General features: G+C 39.1%; 1 protein-coding gene across 4 annotated transcripts; it reads right to left on the bottom strand.

Annotated features, from left to right (window-relative positions):
* Positions 1-67: 67 nt before the first annotated feature.
* On the bottom strand, positions 68-25141 carry ZBTB1 (zinc finger and BTB domain containing 1). 4 transcript variants are annotated; one of them, XM_070592954.1, is made up of 3 exons: positions 25022-25126; positions 8990-10905; positions 68-1960 (listed from the first exon to the last, which is right to left on the bottom strand). In XM_070592954.1, the coding sequence occupies exons 2-3, from the start codon at positions 10885-10887 to the stop codon at positions 1924-1926; spliced, it is 1935 nt and encodes a 644-aa protein (XP_070449055.1). In that variant the 5' UTR covers positions 10888-10905; positions 25022-25126; the 3' UTR covers positions 68-1923. The 4 variants fall into 4 exon arrangements, with proteins under 4 accessions (XP_070449055.1, XP_070449054.1, XP_070449053.1 ...); XM_070592953.1 differs by lacking the exon at positions 25022-25126 and adding an exon at positions 24380-24518; XM_070592952.1 differs by lacking the exon at positions 68-1960 and having other exon boundaries at positions 7704-10905; positions 25022-25141.
* Positions 25142-25432: the final 291 nt, after the last annotated feature.

Raw genomic sequence — 25432 nt, 5'->3', positions numbered from 1 at the left:
AATTCTCAAATAACTTTTTAATAGAGCCAGGTTGAAAAAGTACAGGGTAAATAAAATATACAGACAGTTTAACTTCTGAACATAGAGAAGGAAATTTTATTAGGTAAAAGCAATGGATTATAAAATGTAACAAAAATTCTCTATGTAACCCAATAACTCCATTTTTTGCTAATATACAGAAAATAATCACATTATAGAATGCATTTATATCACTCAATTATTGTAATTTATTACATTTGTAATTTAGTACAGTCAAAATTTAAGCCATATTTCTTTTGTAAATCGAATTCCACCACCAGTCAATCAAAAATTATGTGTTGAGTCTCTACTATATTATCTGGAACCTTTAATTATTGATAATATTCTTTTATCTTTTCTGTTTCCTATTTGTTAGAAGTCTGCAGTCCTATAGGCTTCCTCATGCTTCCAAAAGAAATTACCTATAGTTCTTTTTTAGAGTTTAACACTTCTCTAGGCTAGTTTTATTTCTCTTAAAGCAGTTGAATTCATATGAAGTCTTTAGTGGATTTCTCTTCTCCCTTCTCACCCCTATACCTACTATCACATTCTAATGAACTCTTTCTCTGATTTTTTTTGTTAGTCTAATTATTTGAATATTCAAGTTATCATCCTGCTTTATAGCTAAACTTTAAATGACTTAACTTCTGCATATACTATTATAAAGTATACTCTTAAGTTAGATCTCTTTGTGCAAATCCTTATTAAAACATTTGAAGAAATAGGCATAAAAACAAAATAAGCATTTCTGAAAATATATAACATCTTGATATTGCACAAGAAACAATAATAAGGAATTGGGTACACACTTAACCAAAAGTAAAACTACAAGTATATTCACAATAAGGAAATAATAAGGCTGTAAGGTCCATATGGTTAAGAATGTGTGTATGAGCATATATGTATGTATATATAAAAAAAAGTATTTGTAGCTAGGTTAAAAGCTCACCAAACATTCCATTTCCCCATGAAAGGTTTTAAAACATGTTAACCATTGTTTCATTCAATACTTAGTTGAATTTTATCTTGAAATTTGAAAGCTGAGAAGCATGGTATTTTACATTAATATCAAGAATAAATGTTTAGCGGAAACTCATTCTGCCTTAGTAGGTTATATTGCTAACTTAAGAAAATAATCTGTCTTAAGATACATTCTTTTTGGTTGCCTGTGATTTGTGAAAATGTACCACTATTAAAGTAATACCACTTCTGTTTTTCCTTCAAGTTAACAGACTTAAAAGCGATCTTCATTAATATTAATAATCAAGTTCGTGACTGGTATACACAGTGAAAAAGGAGGAAGGGCAAATGTTACATAACAGTGAGTAATAACTAGATTATCTTTTCTTGTTAAAATGTTAGTCTTGCATTTTTTTTCTCTGTACCCACATCTCTTATTTATACTCCTAAACTACAGATTTTGGGGTGTAATTTTTTAAATTGTCTAACTACATTTCATATATGTAAACTGTAATTCAGATTATTTTAAGTTTAGAATTATATGTGTTTACACAGATATGTGACTATCTCTCTTTAAATATATTTATAGTAGCCTAGCAAGCCCTTTTATTTTAGAAGGGACCCTTGACGATAATTAGGATATAAAGTTTCATTTTAGTGTAGCTTTAACCACTGATGTCGTATGAATATTCTAGTTACTTTTCTTTAGCAGATTTTCCACAAATACTAGGAGAGTCACCATGAATCAATTTTGTCACAAAGTGATTCCAAAGTGGTCTTTACTGAGTTTTCTTGGATCCTTGTAACTGGAACTTTTGGGGTTGATGAGGTTTGTCAGGAAGACAGAAAAGATGGTGTCACTTCAGATCTGATATTCCTGGGTCTGGACTTAAAGATTATCTGCTGAAGATTGATTCTTCCCCATGTCCTCTCCAAATTCAGATCTCACTTCTCCAGAAGTTTAGAAGGCCCTATTTCACCACTGCCACACAGAAAAAAACAAAACTCAAGAAAAATAATATTACAAGTTGACTGCTCTACAAGATACAACATAATTCTTAGGTCAGAATTTCATGGCTTTTGGCACCAGGCCAGCACACTGTTAACAGAACAAAGAATGGGAACAAAAGCATAGTTCCTAGAACTTAAATTTATTTAATTTCTTCTCCAGTGTAACTCATTGTACCCTTCAAATATAAGATGTCTTATTACTAATATAATTCTCCAGCTGTAGGGACACCTTTTTTTTTTTTCTTGCATGACCTAAGCTGGAATGAGTAGGGCACATAAATAAGTAACATAAAGACAATAGGTCAGCCAGGTAGAGGAAAATAAGAAGGAAGGAAGGAGTTAAGAAGTGTTTTCCTTGAAATAAAATAATTTTACACTGTACTTTAACTTGTTAATGGCAAATCTCTGATTGAAAAATAGTTCAAATTTAAAAGCTCATGTTCTTTTTTACTGAGTGACTTCAGTCATCAAGCTAACATTTTCTTCAAATATTAAGTGTTGTATTTTCTGCAAATGAAAATAAAGTTCACACATGCGTGCACACCCATACATGGAGGAGGAGTTTTCCTCGAATTCCTAAGTTCATAAGTCTCTTAACCTGCCCCAGTGATTCTGGGTAGAATTATATTTTTTGCAGCATTGCTTTGCCCTAATTTTTTAAAAGAGAGATTGCCTCCTCTAAAATATTTTTTCCCCACATCAGGGAACACATAAGCATTTGAAAGAAAAGATGACTTTCATAATCTGGATGCTTAGAATTATGTTTCTGTCGTCTAAAAATGAGCTCTGCTGAGTTCTAATTGGTATAAGCAGTTGGTTTAAGGAGGATAAAAACAACGCAGCAGCTTTTTAAACAAAGCTCAACTGGAGGCTTCATAGGCTGTCTACCTAATTCTCTTCCTTTCTCGAATAGGTAATACACAGTTATGCAAATTTTCACATAAAATTATTAATATTCCTGACTCTGAAATGAAATCATGTCTTTTACATCTTTGTCGTCCTTTGGCCCTAGAGTTTCCTGTGACCTGTACTTATTACAGTGGTGATTAGTACATTGATAATTCAATTCAGAGCCAAGTACTGAATTGTAATGTTCACACCATCTTTTTTGTCAGCAAATGAGTAAGATAATGAGAAATTATAATGAGTTCCTGCCCCCTAGTGATCTGCGGTGGTTTTGATAGAAAGGATGAACAATTCTGTCAAAACTAATGGACCTCAATGATTTTGTTCTCTTGAATATATTAAGGGAACAACATAATGGGATTTAAACTTCTTAGTACTAAAGTCAACTAAGCATGTGTATATAATTATGTAAGTAGTATTAACTTGGTTCAAAATTAGCATGAATTTACAAGCTGCTGTTGTCATTTAGTTAATATTTACATTTATCAATACTCACAGACACAAACATTCCAAATCTTTGCATTTTTGCCTCTTGCTAGGGTATACGTTTCTAAGTAGCTAAATTTCATCTGGTTTTAGTATGAGACTACCCATGTTACCAAATAATATGTCCTTGAGTTTGATAGAAGGCAATGGAAGTGGGCCACCCAAGTGATAATATAGACATTTTCCATGGAATCTCACCATCTTATTCTTCTATTCTCACTTAAAAAATAACATTTGCAGATGGCAGAGAGATCGTTAAAGTAGTAGATTTAACATAATTTTAGAAATCAGGCAATAGATGCATAAAGTTAAAATCAGATTAGATTGGGAGGAGAATTTTTTCACTTAAACCATTAAATGAAGTATTCATTTTTTTAAAGTTTGCTGTTAGGTTAGGGTGGATATACAGCTGTCATGTCCTGAAATTATCTTTCATTTCTTTTACAAGCAAGACTGTCTTTATAAGTTTACACTAGAAATCCATATATGTTTTTGGTAAATTGAATTATAGATGGCTAGAAGAACCAACTTTTGTTTTAGGCAGACTTAGATTGCTCTATAAACTTTAATTGAATCAATCACAATATGATAATTAGCGATTTTGTTTTGTTTGTTTAGCCAAAGAAAGGGAAAATTTCTTATCCACGTCATCTGTTAAGGCAAAAAGAGGAAACGGGCTATTCTGGGGTCCTGGATTTTCTTGGGACTATTTTCAAATGATCTAAGTTATTCAACTTATCAGTCTGATAACCAATAAAAGGAAATGGTGATTGGTGGGAGAGATTAAAACATAAAGGTCAGGAATAGGGAAAACAGATGGGGAAAAAGTCACAGAGGTAGAAATATGGAAGTTGAATTCAAATGAATTTTTAACTGAGCACCTATAAAGGGCCCCAAAAAGTGGCTGACGATACCACTAAATGTTTTAAGTTTAAACAAATGAAATTAAAACATCAGTATTTAGTATTTATTTCTAAAACATCATTCTGAATAACCCATTCAAATAAGTTTTGTTTTCGACTGATATATTTTCACATTATTCAACATGTTCATTAGGGACCCACTGTTACCAGCCACCTTACCAGGCACAGCAGATGACAGATGATGAACAAAGAGCACAGAGTCTCACAGGAACTTTATCACATGTGTTCCTGGGATGCAAAGGCCCTTCTTTGTACTTCTTGGTAGGTGAAGTATGTAGCTTAGTGGTTAAGTACAGAATGTAGAAACCAGGTAGGTCTAGGTTCAAATTCCAACTCTAGTATTTAGCTTCTGTATGTTCTTAGGTAAAATACTCAGTCTCTCTGAACCTCAGTCCCCCATCTGGAAAATTATAATGATACTTACCTCATAAGGCTGTGAGGATTAATTAAAACTACCTATGTACAGCACTTAGCAGAGCATAAAGAGTGCTAACTAAATGGATGCTGGGATTATTGAGAGTCCTAGATGTATGGATGATGGGTTTCCAAATCTGGGGTGCAGCTTCAAGGTCTTAACACCAAATATAACTCTATTTGCTTCAGCTCCTTGGCGTTCATCCTGTCACTCCCAGTCTACTGCATTTCAGGGATCAAGGAGATGGGAGACATTCCACAAGGATATGTTCCCAAAAGCTTTTTGGTACCCCAGAATCCTAGGCATTGTTAATGCTAGGGTTCCTGCAGAACACTGGCATTTATCACAAGAAGCATCTGTTACAGAGGTGGGGGTGGTGAGGAAAGAAGAGGAACTGATCAAAGTAGATTAATGGCAAAAAAATAAAAAAGAATTTTAACTCATGCAACCCGTTTAAAATTAAGAAATATGCCGAATTTCTTTATTCTCAACTATAAGTGTACATACACATTTGGGTTTTTTCTTTGGGTTGGTACTGATTTAGCTTTTTATTAACAATGGCAAGTTTTATGTTTAATTTAACTGTTACATTGATTCTTTGGGGAGTTTTCCAGAGATCTATTAAGTATGGAAGTTCCTTAACTAGTGATATAGAGGAACAAATATTATTTAACTGGGGGGAAAGTTGCCAACCACTACCAGACTCTCTTCCCACTTTTTTAGAATATAAAAGTTGGTATATTATCTCAAGTATTTAGGGATATCTTTGGCATGTTCTTAACAATTATTCATTAGGCATTCTATAGCTCTAATTGAATTATTTAAATCTATTCAAATTACTTCAATCTCTACTCCTCTCACCTAGAAAATTTCAAATTTTTTTTATTCAACTTTTATATCTTGTTCATATTTTTGTTCTCAACTACAGTACTTAAATATGATTTTTTATGTCAGTCTATTATTTTTCCTTTTAATTGGTCCTCTGACTCCCCCAGGAAACTCTGTCCTTATTTTAATTCTTTTCCTTTTATAACTAGCCCCTGGAGTCCTTATATTCTTTCTTCTAATTTTTGTTCTTACTCAAACTTCCCACATTAAACATTAGCCGTATACCATTTTACTCATATGAGTCATTTCTCTGAATATTTTTACTTTAAAAATATGGGAGAGATTAAGACAAACTTCTGAGTCCTAATCCACTGCCGCCTTGGTTGTGCTTTATTAATCTCTGAGATCCTTAGTCCTGTTTACTAAAGAAAAATAAACATTTGAGTTGCGTTGCACTGTAATTGGTGGCAAGCTTGTTAGGCACTGACTCCGTTCTTCTAGAATTTCTTGCTGGAGAAAAGGCCCTTTAAGCAAGACTGTTTGGGAGACAGAAAGAGAAACAAGATTCCACATATATCTATCTAGATTTTCCTTTCATTTTTAGATTTGGAGTCTAATCACATAAGTTATAAAGGCAGGAGGAGCAGGCAGCTTCCACAACCTTGATTCACTGCCTTCACAGCACTGGAGGGCATGAGGCAAGAATAAGGGCTTACAGCTCTGTAGCTGCACCCCAGCAGCGGGGGGTGGGGAGAGGGGAATGGGAGGATACTTGGCTGGAGAGAGGTGTTGCCTATTTTTCATTCCCCCTACTTCTAAAAATCAAGTAGCCTTTAAAAGAACTCTTTGCCTTAATAACGAAAATTGCACATTATACTTAAAGCCTGTGCTGCCCTGTAGCTAGTTCCAAAACAAAACAAAGGTGTGTGTCCTGTGTAACGTGAAACTGGGAGAAAACATCATCATGAGGTGTAGTTTGTGAAACTATAAACATCTCAGTTATGTAAAATTAGATTATGTTTAATGTTTATATATTTGCTTGCTAACTGTTGGCTGTTACTACGTGTCAAAACACTAAAGTAAACCCCCTTTCCTAACAGAATAGACAACCCTTTTTTGCAGAGTGGTAGTATTTAGAAAGAACCCTGTTCTTTACGGTGGGAAAGCCATTGGAATAGATTTTGATGAAACTCATGGAAAAAAGTGATCCCACAGAAAATTATGTCCACTAAGATACTATGTAAACAGTTTAGAAATCTGGTTTGAGTTTCTCGCTTTACACTACTCTCTGACAGTCTCTAGGCTTGTTACAGAACTTTTATCAGGTTCCTATCAGTAATGATATACCATGTTTCATTTTAAGTTGCATTTCAGATTTAATTACTTTATAAGCTATTGTATCCAAGACTAAGATGAATCATTTTCCCTGCTTTTTCTGCTATGTGGCTTTTAAAAAAATTCCTGATTTCTCATTTATCTTCTTGTGTATTTCCCCCATCTCTACTTCCCATTATTTTAATACTGCCTGACTTCCATACTATTCCTATTCTTACTTGACACCTCAATGTATCCCCACAAATCTCTGAGCTCATACCATGCTCTAATACTTCTCTTTCAACTAAGTCTGTGCTAGTCAATATGTCTCTCAATTCTCTTGGCAACCTGTTCTTTTATGCAAATTGTATACAAAAATATGACTTGCATATCTTAAAAATCTGATGTAAACAAAAAGAGCAATGCTGTTAAATTACTGTTCATATCACAAAATTATACTTTTAAATATAGGAGTTATTTAAAATCCCTTTCATTATGAGAAGGGTATTACAATGCAAGTAATTCACGTTAAAAGGCATTCTATTCAATAGACGTGTTTATTGGTGAGCCAGTTTTGCCAGTGTTTTAATTCACATGTAATTCATGTAGACCCTGTATCAGCAACAACTAATACTACTTTAACTAAAAAATGATAAATTATTTCCATTTATATCCTCTGTGATTATTTTATAGTCCTCAAATTTTGCAGTCCTTTACAGAAAAAAATAATAAAGCATGGTGATAAACTGCAATTTGCCATAACACATTTTCTCCAAATCTTAGATAGTATAAAACACAAAGACTTTTTTTTGCACACTCTGCTTTTATAGAACAACCAGATCTGTAATTGATTTCTTTATTTTATTAGATTTATCAATATACATGGCAGCTTTCTCAAATCTCAAGTTCCAAAAGTATGTAATTTTAAAGGTGAAAAATCATTTTCCTTTAGATGTCATATTCCTAGAGAGCTATTAAAGTCTATTTATAAACAAAAATAATTGATAAACTAACACACTTTAGAAATCAGAATATTTTAAATTATTTTAAATGAATACAAGATATGTCTTTTTAATTAACTATCATAGTTAAATTTAATATCACAAAACAAAATGACTTGTCCCCACTAACTTCTCAAGTGAGGTAAAGTCATTGGGTTTTACACTTAATATAAGTTTTAAATGTGATTATTAAATGATAATATTTTATCAATTATAGGAAATATTCATTTATAGGAATTTCCTTAGGTCCATCAATCTTTTTAGGCCAAGTTTGAGCCCATGTCAACCTTCAAGGTTAGATTCAGTACATCTAACCTACCTAATAAACTTGTCGATTGAAGAATATGAATTTCATTGATAAGAAGGGGGAATAAACAGTGTTTATTAAATCACTGTTCAATGTACAAAAAGAAAAAAAGCTGAAAGTGAATGGGATAGTTTCCAATAACTAACTACTTGATTTTTTTTTTTCAATTTAAACAGGAATGGCCAATGATGCTGGGTTTAAAATTTCACAGAATAACTTTAAAAAAAAAAAAACACATAGAAATAGTGACGTCATCACCTTATTGATAAAAAACTAAAGTTTAATAGTCATTGAAGGGGTAACAACCACTTATAGTCTACATTTAAAAGTAATTTTAATCATAGCTAAAACAAACTAAAAACAAAGAATTCTATTAAGAAATAACAAAAATGATAAACATTTAATAACACCTAAATTGTAGATACTTAAGATCCTAAACAAAAATATTAAAGATAAAAGGGCCTTGAAATTTTTTTCCAACAATTCATCTTATAAAATCAATTTCTAAATAGCTCATATCCTTTGCTTTGGTGTTTTGTCTGCTATCAACTAAACATTAGTACAGTAGAAAATCACTTAGGTTCTTTTCAAATGCTTGGCATTATAATGTGATCTCATATCTTTCCTCAAATTAAATTTTGCTCCACATATTCCACATGTATACAGATGAACATCCATGTGCTGTTCCAACTGTTCATTATTTGGGAATATCTGAAAGCAGACCTGGCATATAGTCTCACCAGCAGATAAATGAGAAATCATATGCCGTACATGGTCATGTTTTCTGAAGTTGCCTTGATCACAAATGGAACAGACATACCTGGCCATGCCTTTGTGCATATCATTGTGCAGTCGCAACTGACGTTCTCTTAAAAACTGCTTTCCGCATGTCTGACAAACAAACTGTTTTTCCTTAGTATGAACAGTATAGTGTTCTCTTAAGTGACACCGCTGATAAAATCCTTTTCCACACAGATTACAAAAATGCTTTCGTCTGTGATCTCTTTCATTTTCTTCCAAGATGGCACTCTTAAACATATCTTGGTCTAAGCAGCTAGACATGTGTTCAACCACTAGATTTTCAGTTTCAAAACGCTGGCCACAATTAGGACATCGAAAAGGACAGGCAGAATGTTTAAATAACTGCTTTTTTTGGATACTGTTTATCTGGAAATGACTGTCCCTAAAATCGTCCAACATTTCAACAAACATATCTCTTATTTCAGACTGCTCATCAGGATTCTCTTCCATGTCCATTTTCTCTTCAGTATTTCCTAAGCCATTCATCGTCAGATCTTGGGGTTCTCCACATCTCTGAGCATGTTCCTGAAGTTGTCTCCCCTTAACAAGTATTTGTCCACATTTACCACATGCACAGATATTTTCAATATGTTTGGCTAAGTAATGAGATGACAGGTCCTCCTCAGTTATTGTGAGTCCACACAGCTCACAAGATGCATTTTCAGTATCCTCTTGCACTGGACTGCTGTTGTTAGGGGGCCTCAGGTTTTCTAAACCACCTCTCTCATCAGCATTTATCGACATCCGAGGTTTTAGAGTTTTCCTACCACTTTTTTTAATACTGACATCTTCTTCAACATAGTATCTGTAAAACGGCTCTTCAGGCTCATCTTCTAACTCATCGTTGTCAGTGGAGTCATTGCAGTCTTTATCCGTAACTTTAATAATGTTGAAGTCTTTCAGCTCATCTGTAGGGATATCTTCTGGCTCCATCTTGATAATGATTCTCTTCCTCTCAGCAGCTCTGCTTTTTTCCTCACTGGCCAGCTCAGACTCCACCGTGCTACTTTTTCGGCTTCCAGTGGTAGAAGTTGAATCATCAGCAGCCTGGCTTGTGTCTCCTCTGTATTTGTCCGTCTGTGCAGAAAATGTTTTAGAAGAATCCTTTTCACCAAATTCAGCTTTGATATTACTGTCTTTTCCATCTCTAATATCTACTATTCTGTGATAGGACCTTGTGTTTTGGTATGAATGTCTGTTAGTACAGGTTAGCACATGCTCATCTAATAATTTTTCACAGCTAAAGCCAAATCCACAACTATCACAGGTAAAACTCCGTCCAAAGCGTCGTGATACACGTTCTTTTGGAGTAGACAATTTGGACACAGAACTTTTTTTACATACATCAAATAGTGGTTCAGGAAAATTACCTAATTGTAAAGACTCTTCATCAGGCTCTCTATTATGTGGTGTATTTACTGTTGAACTTGGTTCTGCACACCACCTATTAGCTTCATTACCATTTCTAGCCACAGTGTCTTCATACATTCTTACCCCAAATATCATTTTGCTGTTCTGTTTGCTAGAAGCAGAAGATGAACACTTCGAACTAGAACAGTCTGCATCCTGTATGTCCTCTAAGCAGTCGGGAACATTGTACAGCTGCAGGTAGTTCATTGCCACTTTAAACTGCTCAAAACTGGAGGGAGCTGTCATAATTTTTCCTAAATACATAAATTGCAAAATGAGATCAAAACACTCAGCACTAATTTTCATGTTGCTGAGATTCAGTTGTGCAGTACTGTGCTGATGGTTCATGAAAAACATTCTAAAATAGGAGCTACAAGCAGCTAAAACTGCTTTGTGTGCTTGAAAGTAAATGTCATCAATTGCAATACAACAGTCACAGAGAAAACCCCACTCCCTTTGGTTGTTTAGCTGCTGAAGGACGTAGCTGCTGTGGCTGGGCTTTGCCATCTTCTATTAATTAGAGACCTATGTAAAACAAAAATATTAAAGTCAGACAAGATATCAGAAAAGCACTTGAAAAAAAGAATAATTTTGATCATGATTTGTGACTATTGTGATTTTGCTATTACAATCAAGGTATGAGGAGCTTTTCATTCTAACGTAGCAAAACTCAGTAATATATACTTGAGTCATTTTTTAAATTTGAAGATGAAGACACCCAGCCATTTAAACTTCTCATTTGATTTTAAGAAATACAAGCAAAAACCATCATTTTGGTTTCATTACAACTCTAGGGGGAAAAATGTATACTAAATTTGAAAGAAAAAAAGACACTAGTTTAAAAGTGCAAGAAGGATACAAACAGTGAAAGTAAATAAAATAGCAACCTAAATTGAAAGTTAGTAACTAGATTGCAGAGTATTAAAAACTTCTTAGATGACTGATATAAAGGAATTTTTTTCATTTAAGTGTGCTGAAGGTATTTTGGTTGTGTTAAAAAAGAGTTCTTATTTTTAGATATACGTACTGACATATTTATAAGATGAAATGATATACCTAAGATATGCTTGAAAATAATCCAGTGTGATGGGTGTGGGAGCTATAGATTGGCCATGTGTTGATAGCTATTGAACCTGAGAGGCAGGTACAGTTCAATTTTTGAATATTTCCATAGAAAAAATTCTATTTAAAAACCTTATTAGATTATATGGAAATGGCACCAAGCAAATAGGTTTGATCAATGCTTTCTCTTTTCTTGATGATCGGAGCAGTAATTCTGTCGAGTCAGAATATCTGTCTTATGTCGCTCGGCATGCACTATGGGTGTAAAGGAGCAGCAGGTCTATTTGACAAGGAGGTATCTAGCCTTAGACTGCGAATTTTCCTTCATTTTTTGTTTAAGAAAAGTATACAAAATAACACATGCTCATTGCAAAAAATTCCAACATAAAAGTACACAGAATAAAAACACACCTTAGGTCACATACCTCTTCTGAGAGGTAACCTCTGCAAACAGTCGGGATTTTCTATCTTCAGATCTGTTTCTATGTATACATACAGAGTCAACAGATACTGAGTACCTGCTATGCGCCAGGCATGTAGTTTTGCTTTTGTTGTGTGTGTGTGTGTTTTTTTTTTTTTTTTTTTACCTAAATGGTATCATACTATATATACCTTTTTGCAACTAGTTGTCTTCACTTAACAACATATGGTAGACACCATAAGTATTTTTAAAGTAGGGAGTTGAGTTTGGATAAAGGAGAATGGAGAGGAAAATATTAAAAGCAGCAGAAGTCCTATCTATTATATTACGTAGCAAAACTACGATCCAATTTTTGCCTCAGTTTTTAATCTGTATACATAAAACTTCAGAATCTATCTTCTACTTAAAAACAAGCCCCTACACAATTTGAACATAAAAAGAACATTTAACAAGCTGTTCAGAGGAATAAAATGTTCACTCTTCAGTCCCCAAACCCTTCAATCCCTGTAGTAGTAATTAAGAGAGGATCTAAATTTATTTACTGCCACTTGTTTTTTCTCTCTTCACCACAAATCACGTGCGGATCACATACCCTTTTCCCCCACTACCTAAAGACCCATCCTGCCTCCTCTTCCTGCCTAACGACAAAGAGCTGCATAGCCAGGAGTGTGTGTCTGGTGAAATGAAGGTGGCTTATAATGAGACCTACTGCCTTCTTAAAATTGCAACCACTGTACCTTTTCTGTAAGCCAGATCAAGTACTTCAAGTAGGTACAATATGTCAACCTTTTGTAACTCAGATATCTGTTCCAAAACTGTGAGGAATCATGTTCAGTACGTACCTAAATACAAAAAGCAATGTATGCACCAAGATGCTCATGTGTTATTTATAGTTTGAAATGCCTGGTAATAAGGGAGTTGTAAGTAAACCAAGGTAAATCCACTCCCTAAAATTCACTGTCATGTGGCCTTTAAAAATTATACTTATGAATGAAGACTATAGAAGAAAATGAGAAAAGTTTCAGGATGGAAATCCGCAAACAGAAGATATAAAATTGTTACATTTACAATTATATAAAACAAATCCAAACAACAACAAAAGCGTATTCAAAGGGTTGAAAAAAGAAAAAAACACCCCAAACCCACACAAGCCCTTTTTATATAGGATGAGATTTCTAGGCCTATCATCATACTATAGGATTCAGAGAATAAAAAGAGGCAAAGGGATAGATATTATCTCAAACAATTTTTTCTAGCAATAAGAGTTGTTCAAAAGTGAAACAAACTCATTCAGAGGATAATGAACGCCCTGTATGGAGGCAGGGATGAAACGTTGTGAGTACAGCATAGCACAGGGAAAAGGGCGCAGGCTCTGGGTCAGGCGACCTGAGTTCCAATCTAGCTCTGCCACCTTCGGTAACTTGTTTATCCTCATTGACCCCAAGTTTCCTGAACTGTCAAAGTGTTCAAACATGAGGATTCACAGATGCAATGTGTAAAATGTATATAGGGCTTGGCATGTGACAATTAACGGAAGTAAAAGTGGCAGTTGCAGTGCTGGTGATGCTTTTTTTTTTTCTTTTTTTTTCTTTTTCTTTTTGAGGAAGATTAGCTCTGAGCTAACTGCTGCCAATACTCCTCTTTTCGCTGAGGAACACTGGCCCTGAGCTAACATCCATGCCCATCTTCCTCTACTTTCTATGTAGGACGCCTACCACAACATGGCTTGCCAAGTGGTGCCATGTCTGCACCCGGGATCCGAACCAGCGAACCCCGGGCCGCCTAAGCGGAAGGTGCACACTTAACCGCTGCGTCACCGGGCTGGCCCCTGGTGATGCTTATTTAAGCATCAGGAGGTAAGTTTGATTAGATAACCTTAAAGTTTCCTTCCAAATAGGAGCCCAACAGTATGAAAGCCAGCCGTTAATCTGTAAAAACATTCAGGTTTTAAATATCCTGTGCTTGAAATAATGACATAAAGAGACTAAAAGTTCCAAGGACCCTTCTAATCTAAATGAAAAGTAGTTTTATGGTCAGCAACCAAAATTAACGCAACTACACAGAAGACCCACATGATAAGCACCTCTGTAGCTATAGTCACAATTCAATTAAATTAGTGAAAACGTATACATTCTGTGTTAACACAAACAAAACACTAAAACAAATAAGAGCATCAATAGCATTTTAATGCACACTTATTAATTCAACAAATATTTATCAAGTATTTGGTGTACCAGGCATTGTATAAAGTACAGAGAATCAGCAACAGCACAGGTGTTCTGTGATCTCAAGGATATATGGTTGAGGAGAATTTTGACTTGTACTCTGTCTAAAATTAATGCTAACACTACAGCTTCCAGGCTGACCTAGATCTTTGGTTTCATCAGTATTATTATGCAAATGTCCGAGTTGTGAGTAAAACTGAATTTAGCCAGAGGAACTTTTAACAGCAATCATTCACACGTTAGAATCAGCAACTTTGTTCTTGTTACACCTCATTCAGAAAAGCTTTAAGAAGGCTTAAAAATACCAAAAGAAAAAGGGCAGAAAGTGGAGTCAGGGGTGAGGGCTCTAAATCCCTGTGAGATTTTTAGGTTGTTATCTCTTGAGAATAAATGTGTGTGTGTGTGTGTGTGTGTGTGTGTGTGTGTGTGTGTGTAGGATGGTTGGTCCTGAACTAACATCTGTTGCCAATCTTACTCTTTTTGCTGGAGGAAGGTTGTCGCTGAGCTAACATCTGTGACAATCTTCCTCTATTTGATGTGGGATGCCTCCACAGCATGGCTTGACTAGTGGTGCTAGGTCTGCTCCTGGGATCTGAACCTGCAAACCCCGGGGCCGCTGAAGTAGAGTGCACAAACTTAACCACTACACCACCAGGCCGGCCCGAGAATAATTTTTGCATTAAAATTTTTATAATTAATTTCATTTTTATTAAACAATAATTTCACCCAAATTCCAAAAGAAGTTTCCAATTTTTCAATATCCTTAATGTACTCAAAAAACTTAGTGAACTTTGTTATAGCAAAGCTTGTAAAGAATTTTACATAAAAGGATTGCTGTATTTCAACTGTCCTTGTTTTTATACCTGAAACCTGTGATTGCTCTTGTTGGTGTCACTAGATGCATCACTGGCAGAGCAAGTTTATTACAGCTGGAAGTCAAGGGTGGGGCTGAGAGCAGAAACTTCAAGTGTGAGCCAAAGCCCAGGGTTCTCCTGAGGCTGGAAGGACAGCCAGTGTGCATGTGGCTCTCTAGCAAGAACATGCAGTTAGGTGATGCAAAAAATTCTACACTGGATTTTTTAAATTTTAGTTTGAAAGTTTACCAGCTCATCTCAAATTCAAAAGCAGCCACCAAGCACCTTAAGCATATTAAGTAATTTAGATATTCATCAACTTTTAGAGCTTAGAGAGATCTAATCTAGTCCAACATTCTTATTTATAGAAGAAAGGCAAAGATCTAGGGCTGCTAACAACGTATCAAGGGTATAGTTAACTGTGGTAGAGTAGGTACTAAGACTCCTGACCACAGACAGGTATTAACAACTTGGTACTACACCGTGTGCCCTTCTACAAAGAACACTCAACAAGGACTGGGCCTGGGTCCTTAATATCGAAAGGGTTTCCTGGCAGGCACTCTCGCACAAGTGACCACTCCTACCTGCACTCTCTGTAATGTGCTTGTATCTGTATATGTGCATCTAGTCTTACTCAGTAGACATGCTCCCTAAATTGTGCTGTGTAAGCTATTTCAGTAAATTTCTCACTGACATAGTAAGATTTCAGAAATACTTCTCCTTCATTACGAAATCTCTTAAGTTGGAAAAAACAGTTTTGCTGGAAGTTTCTTTTGCCCTAGTCCCAGTCAAATGATAATTTAAGGGTCTATAAATAAGCATATAAAGTGAATGAAGAAGTAACTTAAAGGAATTTTCAAGTGACTTCTGTAAGGCAAATAACCACCCTCTAATTTTTGTCATAGACTTGCATTACCACCCAGGCCCCTGAGGACGATTTGCATGGTCTCAGTGAGTCTGCAGCAGAGCCTAGCATTACACTGTCAATTCAGCATCCCAATCTCTGAACTACTAACAATTACCTCTGGATCCCAAAGGACATATAAGTGTATATATATATTTATTTCCTCATACCTATTTCTATGTCTTTTATGATTGAATCGATGTATATGGATTTGAGGGTTATAAACTATCTCTTTTTTTTTTTGGTGAGGGAGATTGGCCCTGAGCTAACATCTGTGCCAATCTTCCTCTATTTCGTATGTGGGACACCAGCACAGCATGGCTTGATGAGTGGCGTGTAGGTCTGTGCCTGGGATCTGAACCCATGAACCCCAGGCTGCCAAAGTGGAACGTGTAAACTTAACTGCTATGCCACCGGGCCAGCCCCTAGACTATCTTTTTAAGAGCGTGAAATGTAAGGAAAAGATTCTCTCCTGTTTATAAATCAGAGTATCATAATGTATTGAATACCTACATGTTCCTGACACCACATCAAGTATTAAGGGAGGGTAGAGAAGGATGGTATACAGTAGAGCTAATTACATATGAGGGGTTAAATTTTAAGCCAAGAAACAATTTGAGAATAATTAAGTACTAAATTTTATTGAATAAAGTTCAGCAAGAGTTTAGAAAAAAGAAAAGCATGAATTGTACTAGAACTGTAGGCTTTAGGAAGGAGGTAGGATTTGAGTGAAGCATCGATGAATGAATAGGATAAAGAAAAAGCAAGGGGAAAGGCATTTCAGGTATCTGTATAGGTATGTGTGTAAACAATTGGGGAGGGGCACATAGCAGCATAAACAAAAGCTTGGGAAGGTAATGGGAGGAAAGGTAGATTTGCTTTACTGGGTTGGGAATGAAGGTAAGGCAAATGACAGCTGTAATATGAACAACAATGATATGAATAGCTACCATTTGTTAAGCCTTACTTTCAATGTGCCAGGCTCTAGTCTAATATCTCACATATGTATTATATATACACACACATATGTATACGTGTAAATATGTGTATCATTTTATCATTTAATCCTCATAGCAAGCCCTACAAAGTAGGTACTGGATGTTAAGTACCTTAACATTTAAAAGACCCATTTTCCAGATACTAAAACAGAGGCACAGGGTGTTGTATAAACTTCCTAAGGCCACAGAGGACTTGGTGGGATTAGAACACAAGCAATATGACTCCAGAGCCTGAGATCACGACCTTAATGATTTTGCCACCTATAAAAATAAGGTAACCTTGGCAACCTTCCTTCCTAGAATACTATTTCCCAGGGTATACGGTCCAATTTCTAAATTTAATTAAATTCTTTGGGTTTTCTCCTTGAAATTTCCAGAAAGAACCAGTTATAGAGGCTCCTAAAGATAAAAGTTTTTACTTCAAGGCACTTAATGACAGACATGATCAAGTTTAGAAAATTTTATTCACTTTTTAGAACAGGCATTCTGGCTAGTTATTAGACTGCAAATTCAGCACTTAGTACAGGAAGTTCTGAAATTATAATTAGGTTATGTTCCAAAACTTTATTTTTAAGTTAGTTATTTGGAACTTGAAACACATATTCCCATAGAAACAATGCTATAAATGGTGGCTCACACCCTAAAGTCTGTAAAAACCCTCTTGGAGCTGTACAAGGTCCTCACAGTGCTCTAGTATCACTTGTGTCATCAGCACTAACAGAGCTACTGTGCAGCAATGCCTGCTACACTGAACTCAAGGTCAGGGACGAGGCTTAATGGCCTTGGTGTTCCCTGTGCCTAGCACACTCTTCCCACGTAGTTGGCACTTAATGCATGCTTATTAAATCCAAGTGTTAAAGAGAAGACAGATCTGACTACCAGCTCTACCACTTATTTGGCTACTAGGAAACTTCCTTACCTCAGCCTGCCTTTCTCTTCTGCAAAATAGAGAAAATCATACTCCTCATAGGACTCTCATATAGAGATGATGAATGTTCCTCTGTCTTTTAATCTGAACACAACATTTCTTAAATATTGTCATCATTGTGAACATAATTCATAGAATTTTACTAAGTGGTCAAGTTCAACCTGATGATTTATAGACGAGAAAACAAACTGAGGCCCTGAGAAGTTAAGTGATATGCTCAAGGTCACATTTAGTTTTAGTGGCTGACAGTCTCCTCAATCCTGGTCCAGGGCTCCTGCCACTATTCTAACTGCAGCCCCCAGGGCTGGCTACTTTCTCCTCTGCATCAGTTGTTTTGCTGAAATATAGGAGCTGTTCATATTAGCAAGGGTTGTTTGCACCTACACAATATGGCCTGAGACTGTTAGGCTTCTGGAGATTGTGGTTTGTCAGTTGGTTAGTACTCTTCTGTCTCCTTGCTTGTCAGGCCAACAGCTGTCACTTCTGAAAGGTGTACTGATCTCCTGTTGCCCACCATTTCAATGTTACGGGTTATGAAATTAAACAACTCATCAAAACTGAATCTATATAAATAATTTCCTGTGAGGACCTAGGGATGTGTTCTATGAGTAGGGTAAGGTTTTAATTCTTGCACTGTTTCATTTATTTTAATTGTTTATAGGCAACAAATTGTCTTACTCTTTTGCGTTAGCCCAGGGCACTGGATAGCTGAGGTTGCCAACCAAATAACTTCTGAATAAGTGAGGTCGGTCTGTAGTTCAGTTGCATTATGGGTCTAGGAAACGAATTCATCCACACAGAAGGCAAAGGGAACATAGTGGCTTCTGAAATATTCCTCTGTCCCTCTGGGAGTAGAGGAGGAAAAGTATTTAATCCAACGTCTCTACATCTTGATGTGTTTCTCCTAGAGGCAACAATGGCATCTTCTGACCACCAGAGGGCACTGTGTGAACAGCAGGCTTATCGGCAAAACCCAGCTTCACCAGGAAGTCCCTTTTTGCACGTGGCATTCGCTTTCTTAGGGTTCATTTTGTGGAACTTCTATCTATTCCAAAGTACTCACTCTCTGACTTTGTCTGGGACCCACCTAAAGCTCTTCCTCCCCCTGTATTCTGGCACTGCCATTTGCTATCACCCAGGCTACTTGGGAGGCACCTGGGACTTCTCCCCCATAATTAACTATCAAGTCTTGTTAATTTTCTCACTGCATGTGTCTCAAATCTGTCTCTCTATTCCATCCCTACTTTTCCTGCCCCACCCCCTGGCCTCTATCATTCACTCCCGAGTTATTAAAACAGGCTCCTTGACTGGTCCCTCAAATCCATCCTTCATCCTCAGACAATTCATAAAGAACAAAAATCAGACCATGTCATTCTCCCACTTAAATCCTTCTGTGGTTCCGCTCACATATCCTCAGGCTAAAGGACAAACTCCTTAGCAAGGCATACAAAGCCCTCCGTGCCCACCCATCTAGTCTTATGTTTGGCTACTTCCTGCTTTAGACTTCACGTTCAAGAACGTAAAACTCCTCACTACTCCCTGCCCCGTTATACTTCATGTATTTCTTAGTCATGATGACTGGTTCTTCTGTCTGAACCTCTTACATATCATTTAAGAATCAGTTTATCACCTCCTCCAGAAAGCTTTCTGTAACACCTTCCTCTCCCGCTATTTTAGGTTTTGATATTACTCTATCATCTTATTTTGCACTTATTACACTATATTTTAATCATCAAGAACAGCAAGAGAGAGTAGGTGTTAAAGCACAGACTAAGCAGACCACCTGGGTTCAGATTCTGTCTCTGCCACTTATTAGACATGTGACCTTGATTAACCAGGTTGCTTACCCAATCTGTGCCTCAATTCTCTCATTTGAGAATGGGGATGGTAATCCTTCTGGCATTTAGGGTTATTGTAAGGCAGTGTCTGTCAGGAAGTAAGTGTTAAATAAGAATCAGCTACCACAGTTATCCACGTGTTGGTCTCCCCACTAGATTATGAGCAACTTGAAGACAAGGACTTTGGCTTGTTCGTTTCTCTGCAACATAATCAGTATTCAGGGGCCGACCCCGTGGCCGAGTGGTTAAGTTCACACGCTCCGCTGTGGCGGCCCAGGGTTTCACCAGTTCAGATCCTGGGCGCCGACATGGCACTGCTCATCAGGCCCATGCTAAGCACAACCAGAAGGACTACAATATACAACTATGTACTGGGGGGCTTTGGGAAGAAGGAAAAAAAAAAAAGATTGGCAACAGATGTTAGCTCAGGTGCCAATCTTTAAAAAAAATCAGTATTTAGTAAATGCTGCCGAATGAATAATTGGTGAGGCAGCTCTCTCTGATGATGGGAGGCACTACCCAGTTCCCTTCTTTCAGCAGATCCACACATATTTTAATTGTATTGTTTCCAATTTTGTAGCTCCAAGTTTTGATGTTTAATTCTAACCAAAATCCTGAAAACTTCACACTCTTATCTAATTAAGTCAATGAAACCAATAAAATGAGTATCATAAAAAGTGTGTTCATTCTAATAAGCTTAACTCCATTTTTAAGCCTTAAATCTATTTAACATTCTCCCTCATCCCAAAGCACCCAACCCAGCAAAAGCCTTCTTGCTTTCATATATGCTATTCCCTTCACTTAGAACCTCTTTGATGTCCAGCTCACTCTCCTCGGGGAGTTTTTTCTGATCCCAGGGTGAGGCAGATGCCTCTCTTCTGCACTTCCAAAACAGCCTATACCTACGACTCTCTGGTGACAAATAACATATGATGCAAACTGGGTTGCTCTCTCTCACGGCACTCTCGGCAGGGATTATAATTACGTGGCTCCCCTGCTCTGCTGTAAGCTCCGTGAGATCAGGGCATGGTCTTAGTCATCAGTGTATCCCCTGAGCCTCTAATAGTTCCTGACATTTAGTTGACATATGATCAGTTTTTGAATGAATAAATGTCAAGGTAGGTAAGTTTTATTTTGCTTATCAATTTTTTGCATTATTTCAATCATGGCAATTTTTATACACATAGTGGTAAAAAACTTACAAAGCAATTTCCCATACACATACAAATGATACCTTGAGGTAGGTATGTGTATTATCCTCATTTTGTGAATGAGGAAACAGGTTTAGTGGTTGACACTCCAATGCTCATCATGTAAGTAGAAGATGGGACTCACACGCTGACTCTTGATTCAGAACCCTGAGTTTCAGTTTTCAGACACCAGACAACACTCTTTCTGGCAATGACTATTAACTGAAGTGTCCCTTTGGGACATTCTAAGCCTCCCAGAGTCACCCCATTTTCATACAGGCCCACTTTGCAGGCAGAATGCCCCAGCCCCTTCCTCATCTCCTCTTCCACCTGCTGACACCGGCTGCCATCAGAGCAAGTCCGCCCCCAATACTAAAGATTTAAAGTGAGGATGGAGCTCTTCTGTTATCTCTAACAAGGATTATGTGCATCTCCCGTAGACAACGAACGGAAAATCTAGTTAGTGATTTAATTCTCCTTCATTTTCTAATTTTACTTCAAAAATGATTTTAAACTCATAGCAGAGGAGTATAAAAAACACCCATGTCCCAACACCCTCAAATCACCAATGTTGTGATTAAACTTCCATGTACTATTTTGGGGCTTTGTTTTCAGAACATCAACTACATCACAGCTCAGTATTCTCGAATATTCCAGCTAAAGAATAAGAGTTTCTCAACTTTGACTAAGATCTCTTGTAGTTACTATACAAATGACTACACATGCCACAATATACTTACAAATCTATCTTAAGTATGTACCATCGCCTTCTATGCCACATCTGAAAACTACAGTCATTAATCCCCTTCTTTCTTCTAATTTCCTTTCCTTGATGTTTGGCATGCTACCTCTGGACATGAATCAAGAGGAGCCCCTCATCCCATATCAGCACAGGGATATCGTGGCAGTGGTCTTCATGGCAAGCATATCGACTCCTTCCCAATTATAAATTATGAAACTTTTGTTTTAATGAGTTTGGTCAGTATAAATCAACCCATCAGAGGCTGGACTAATACATTAAAAAAGTGTGAGAACTGGCCCACCAAGCTACAGTAAGTACTTCATAAGGACAAATCGAGAACAGCAGCCCTGTTCAACTCTCCCGTCTGTTACTTAATCATAGAGTTTTCAATCAGCCCAGTGCAAAACATTCCCTTTCCCTCTGCCCTGTACCCATCCTCACCGACCAGAGCGGTGCACAGAGGCCACGGGCCGCGAATCACCGCAGGCCGTCCCCAGGCAGGGTGAGGCACACACAGCAGCACAGTTAGGATCAAATGTTGCCTTCTCGCGTTTTCAACAAGGAATTGACTGTTAACAGTGATTATCTCTGGGGAGTGGGAGTCAGAGTGACTTTCATTTTTGTACTTTATGTACTTCGGTATAGGGTGAACTTTTACAAAGAGCATGGGTTTCATAATAAAGTATTTCCATTGTGAGAAAAAACAGACATGAATCACTTTTAATTTGGTTTACATGAGAGTATAAAAATAAATAATTTCAGTATTTTATGGTAAGAGATACTATCACAAGAATAGGAGAAAACATCCTATAGAGACCAAAGTGACCTCAAGCCGCTGTTTTTCAAATATACCTTGATTTTTTTGGGAAGACGACACATTGCAGCTTAAAAATAAAAATCTATGGAAATTTTTCTGCATTTTTATCCCAAGTGGTTTCCTCCTCTTTGGGCCAGAAGGTTAACAGCAGAGAGTTAGCACCTTTCCTGGCTGGAGGAGGAGAGGCCTGAAAGCAGGCCCTTCTTTTCTCCTGCACATTAGAATGGGAAATGGTGCTACAAGGAACACAAAGACACCCTTAAACAGCTCGATGAACTGTACCTTCCCCAGAGCCTGGCAAAAGAGGAAAAGGAGAAAACAGTACAAAAATTTAGCAGTGTTAAAGCGAAATCAAAACACAAGGTCAAGAGTGAGGGGCCGAGGCTCTGCTCGTGCCCTGCTAAGGTCCTCGTTAAATATAGTTTCTCTTTTCTCTGACAATGATGCACCAGAAGTAGGCCATCAGAGTGGGATGGGAAGAACAGAAAGGCTTCAGGAAAGACTGCTCAATCTGAGTTATTCTACACCGTGAAAATTTCGTCATAATGGAGAAATCTGCTTTTAAAATGAATCTAAGAGGTTAACTGAAGGCTCTATTGCAGACGATCTTTATTAATCTTTGGAAAAGCATTTCACCTCCATTATGCTTCAGTTTTCTCTGTTTAAGATGAGGAAGCCCCCATGTAGCTCCCAATAACTCCCTAGTTATTATTGAGACTTTTAGATATCCATCAAGTAATTCAAAAGGAAAGTTTCGAAGTTCTGATGGTCAGCCATCATTCAAGTGTCATCTTTTTGTATCCTAATTCTCCCCACTTCTCCCCATCATATCCATTTGCACTGACAAAATTTTATAGACTCTAATTTCTCCGTTTCAAAGGAGAAGGTGGTGATTGCTTTGAAGTTATCACGAGAACTGCATCCTTCACCAAATCTACTCCAGACTGCCTTGAACTTCAGCTCAAGAAACTGATTCTAAGTCGCCTTCAAAATGCCTGGAACCACTCCTTGGGTTCGAATGTCTAGGGGAAAATTGTTCCTGAAATAGTTTTCCTGCCGTGATACGCACTGTATGGAAATACACTTAAGCCAACGGAGAATCTGCACGAACCTACCACGCTGAAGCTCGATTTAGGAATATTATACTTACACACATACAAATGCCCTACTGTCCCCAGAAAACATCAAGGACTTTGATCAACATTTCCCTGACGCTCCCAATTTGGAAAATGTCATGTCAACCTTTCAGATCAGGCAGACGCGTTGCTTAGGTAGAAAGGCAGACTTGGAGGGTGGCTGAGCTCAGAACCAAGCCTACATATTTTAGCGGTAATGACGCCCGATCTACGTCCAACACATTTATCGACCACTAACAGAACTCCTAGTAAGCGCCCACCGCTGGAAGCGAAAGCACTTTCTTCCCAGGAAACAGAAGATCTTTTCCACTGAAAATTCCCAAACCCGAGACCCACCACTTTTTAATGAACAAAAAGCGTGTGTGCCGGCAAGAGGGGGTGGGAAAGAGCGTGGCAAGAATTTGCACGGCTCTTACGCCTCCTCCCTCGGAGCGCGCCCAAGTCTGCGGCCTCGGGCTCCGGGACACTTCCCCTCCCACCCGCCCAGGAGCCGCAGCTGTAAGTTGAGAGAAGCGGGCTCTGGGCACGTCAATCAACCGGGTCCTCCCGCCTCCCGTCTACACCTCCCCTCCCCCCTCAAAAAAATAAAGGCAGAGAAAGAAAGGGAAAAGAAGGTAACTAATTTGGGAACTAGTCTCCGCCGGGGCTTCGCCTCCGACCCAGGGAGGCCGCACGTCCCGGACCAGGCGCGCCGGCGGGCGGTGGGGTCGAGCGGGCGGCCCGGCAGCTGCCCGCCGCCGGGTCCTCGCAGCGCGTCCGCCGCGCTCCGGCTCCCCGCACGGGTCGGCGCCGCTCCGGCTCCGCACTCCGCCAGGCCCGCGGTCCGGCGCCCTCCGGCCCGGGCCAAAGTTGCGCAAATAGCCCCACAACTGGCAAATACTCACCGGCCGCAGCAGGAACCGGGGCTGCGGAGATTTTAGGGAGTTTAAGGCAAATCAGCCGCGGGAAAGGCGGGCGGAGGCGAAGGGGCCGCGAACTGCAGTGGCGGCGGCGCGCGGCGCTCGGGCTGGGCTGCGCGGAGAGGTTCTGGCTCTGCCAGGGACTGTGCTGCAACAAAGGACTTCCGCTGCCGCACAGCCGCGCCTGCCGCACCGCACTGAGCCGGCCCCGCTTACGCGGCGACTCCGGGTCTGCCCACCAGTTCGCTGCGGCGTCCGCCAGCCTTCCCCTCCCTTTCGCCCGCCCACCCACTCCGCCGCTGGCTGCTAGGGGCACCCGCGGTCGCCTGTTTGTTGCAACAAGTTTCTGCGTCGGGCTCCGAGGAGGCTGGCGCAACCCGCACCGCGGGGGCCGGCGCGGCGGCGACCTGACCACCCCTCTCGCCCCTCTCCCAAGGGTAGGCTTGGGACCTCCTCCTCCTCCTGTTTGCACAGCTGGTTAGGACTGGGCTCCTCCCGACTCCCCAAGGGCAGGATGCTGCTTTCCCACTCCGTCCAGATGTCAGACCCCTGCCCCGTAGGACCCAGCAGCTGGGCCCTCCCTCGCAGTGTACGTCCCTGGCGTTCTGGGGGCACCGGCACCCTCACCCTGTCCCGTGCGCGGCCGGTTCGTCCACGGTTGCCCATTCCCCGCGCTCCCCCCACTCTGCCTTCCATGGGCCTGTCCGCCTCTGGCCTTGAGTCACTTCCCCCGCCATGCCCCACCCCACCCAGCCCGCCTCCCCTCCCAGACTCCCGCGGCTCAGCTTCCTTGGCCCCGCGCCCTCAGCCCTCTCCCCGCGAACACGCGGGCGCATCCTTCCCTGCCCCCACCCCCGAACTGAGGGGGTGCCCATGCTTCTGCACACCCTGGGGAAAGTCCCCAAGTCACGCGGTTGTGCGTGGGGAGCCTGTGACGCTCAGGCTTGTCTCCACGCTTCCGCCTACAGAGTCACGACTGGGGACCGCGACGGAGGCGCCTCGAGCGCACGCCAACCCCTGCCTGACCACTCGAGCGGG

Source organism: Equus przewalskii, chromosome 25 (assembly GCF_037783145.1).
Source record: "Equus przewalskii isolate Varuska chromosome 25, EquPr2, whole genome shotgun sequence".
NCBI classification, from domain to species: Eukaryota; Metazoa; Chordata; class Mammalia; order Perissodactyla; family Equidae; genus Equus; species Equus przewalskii.
Note: the sequence above shows the minus strand (reverse complement) of the source record. Positions and strands in the feature narration are given on the sequence as shown.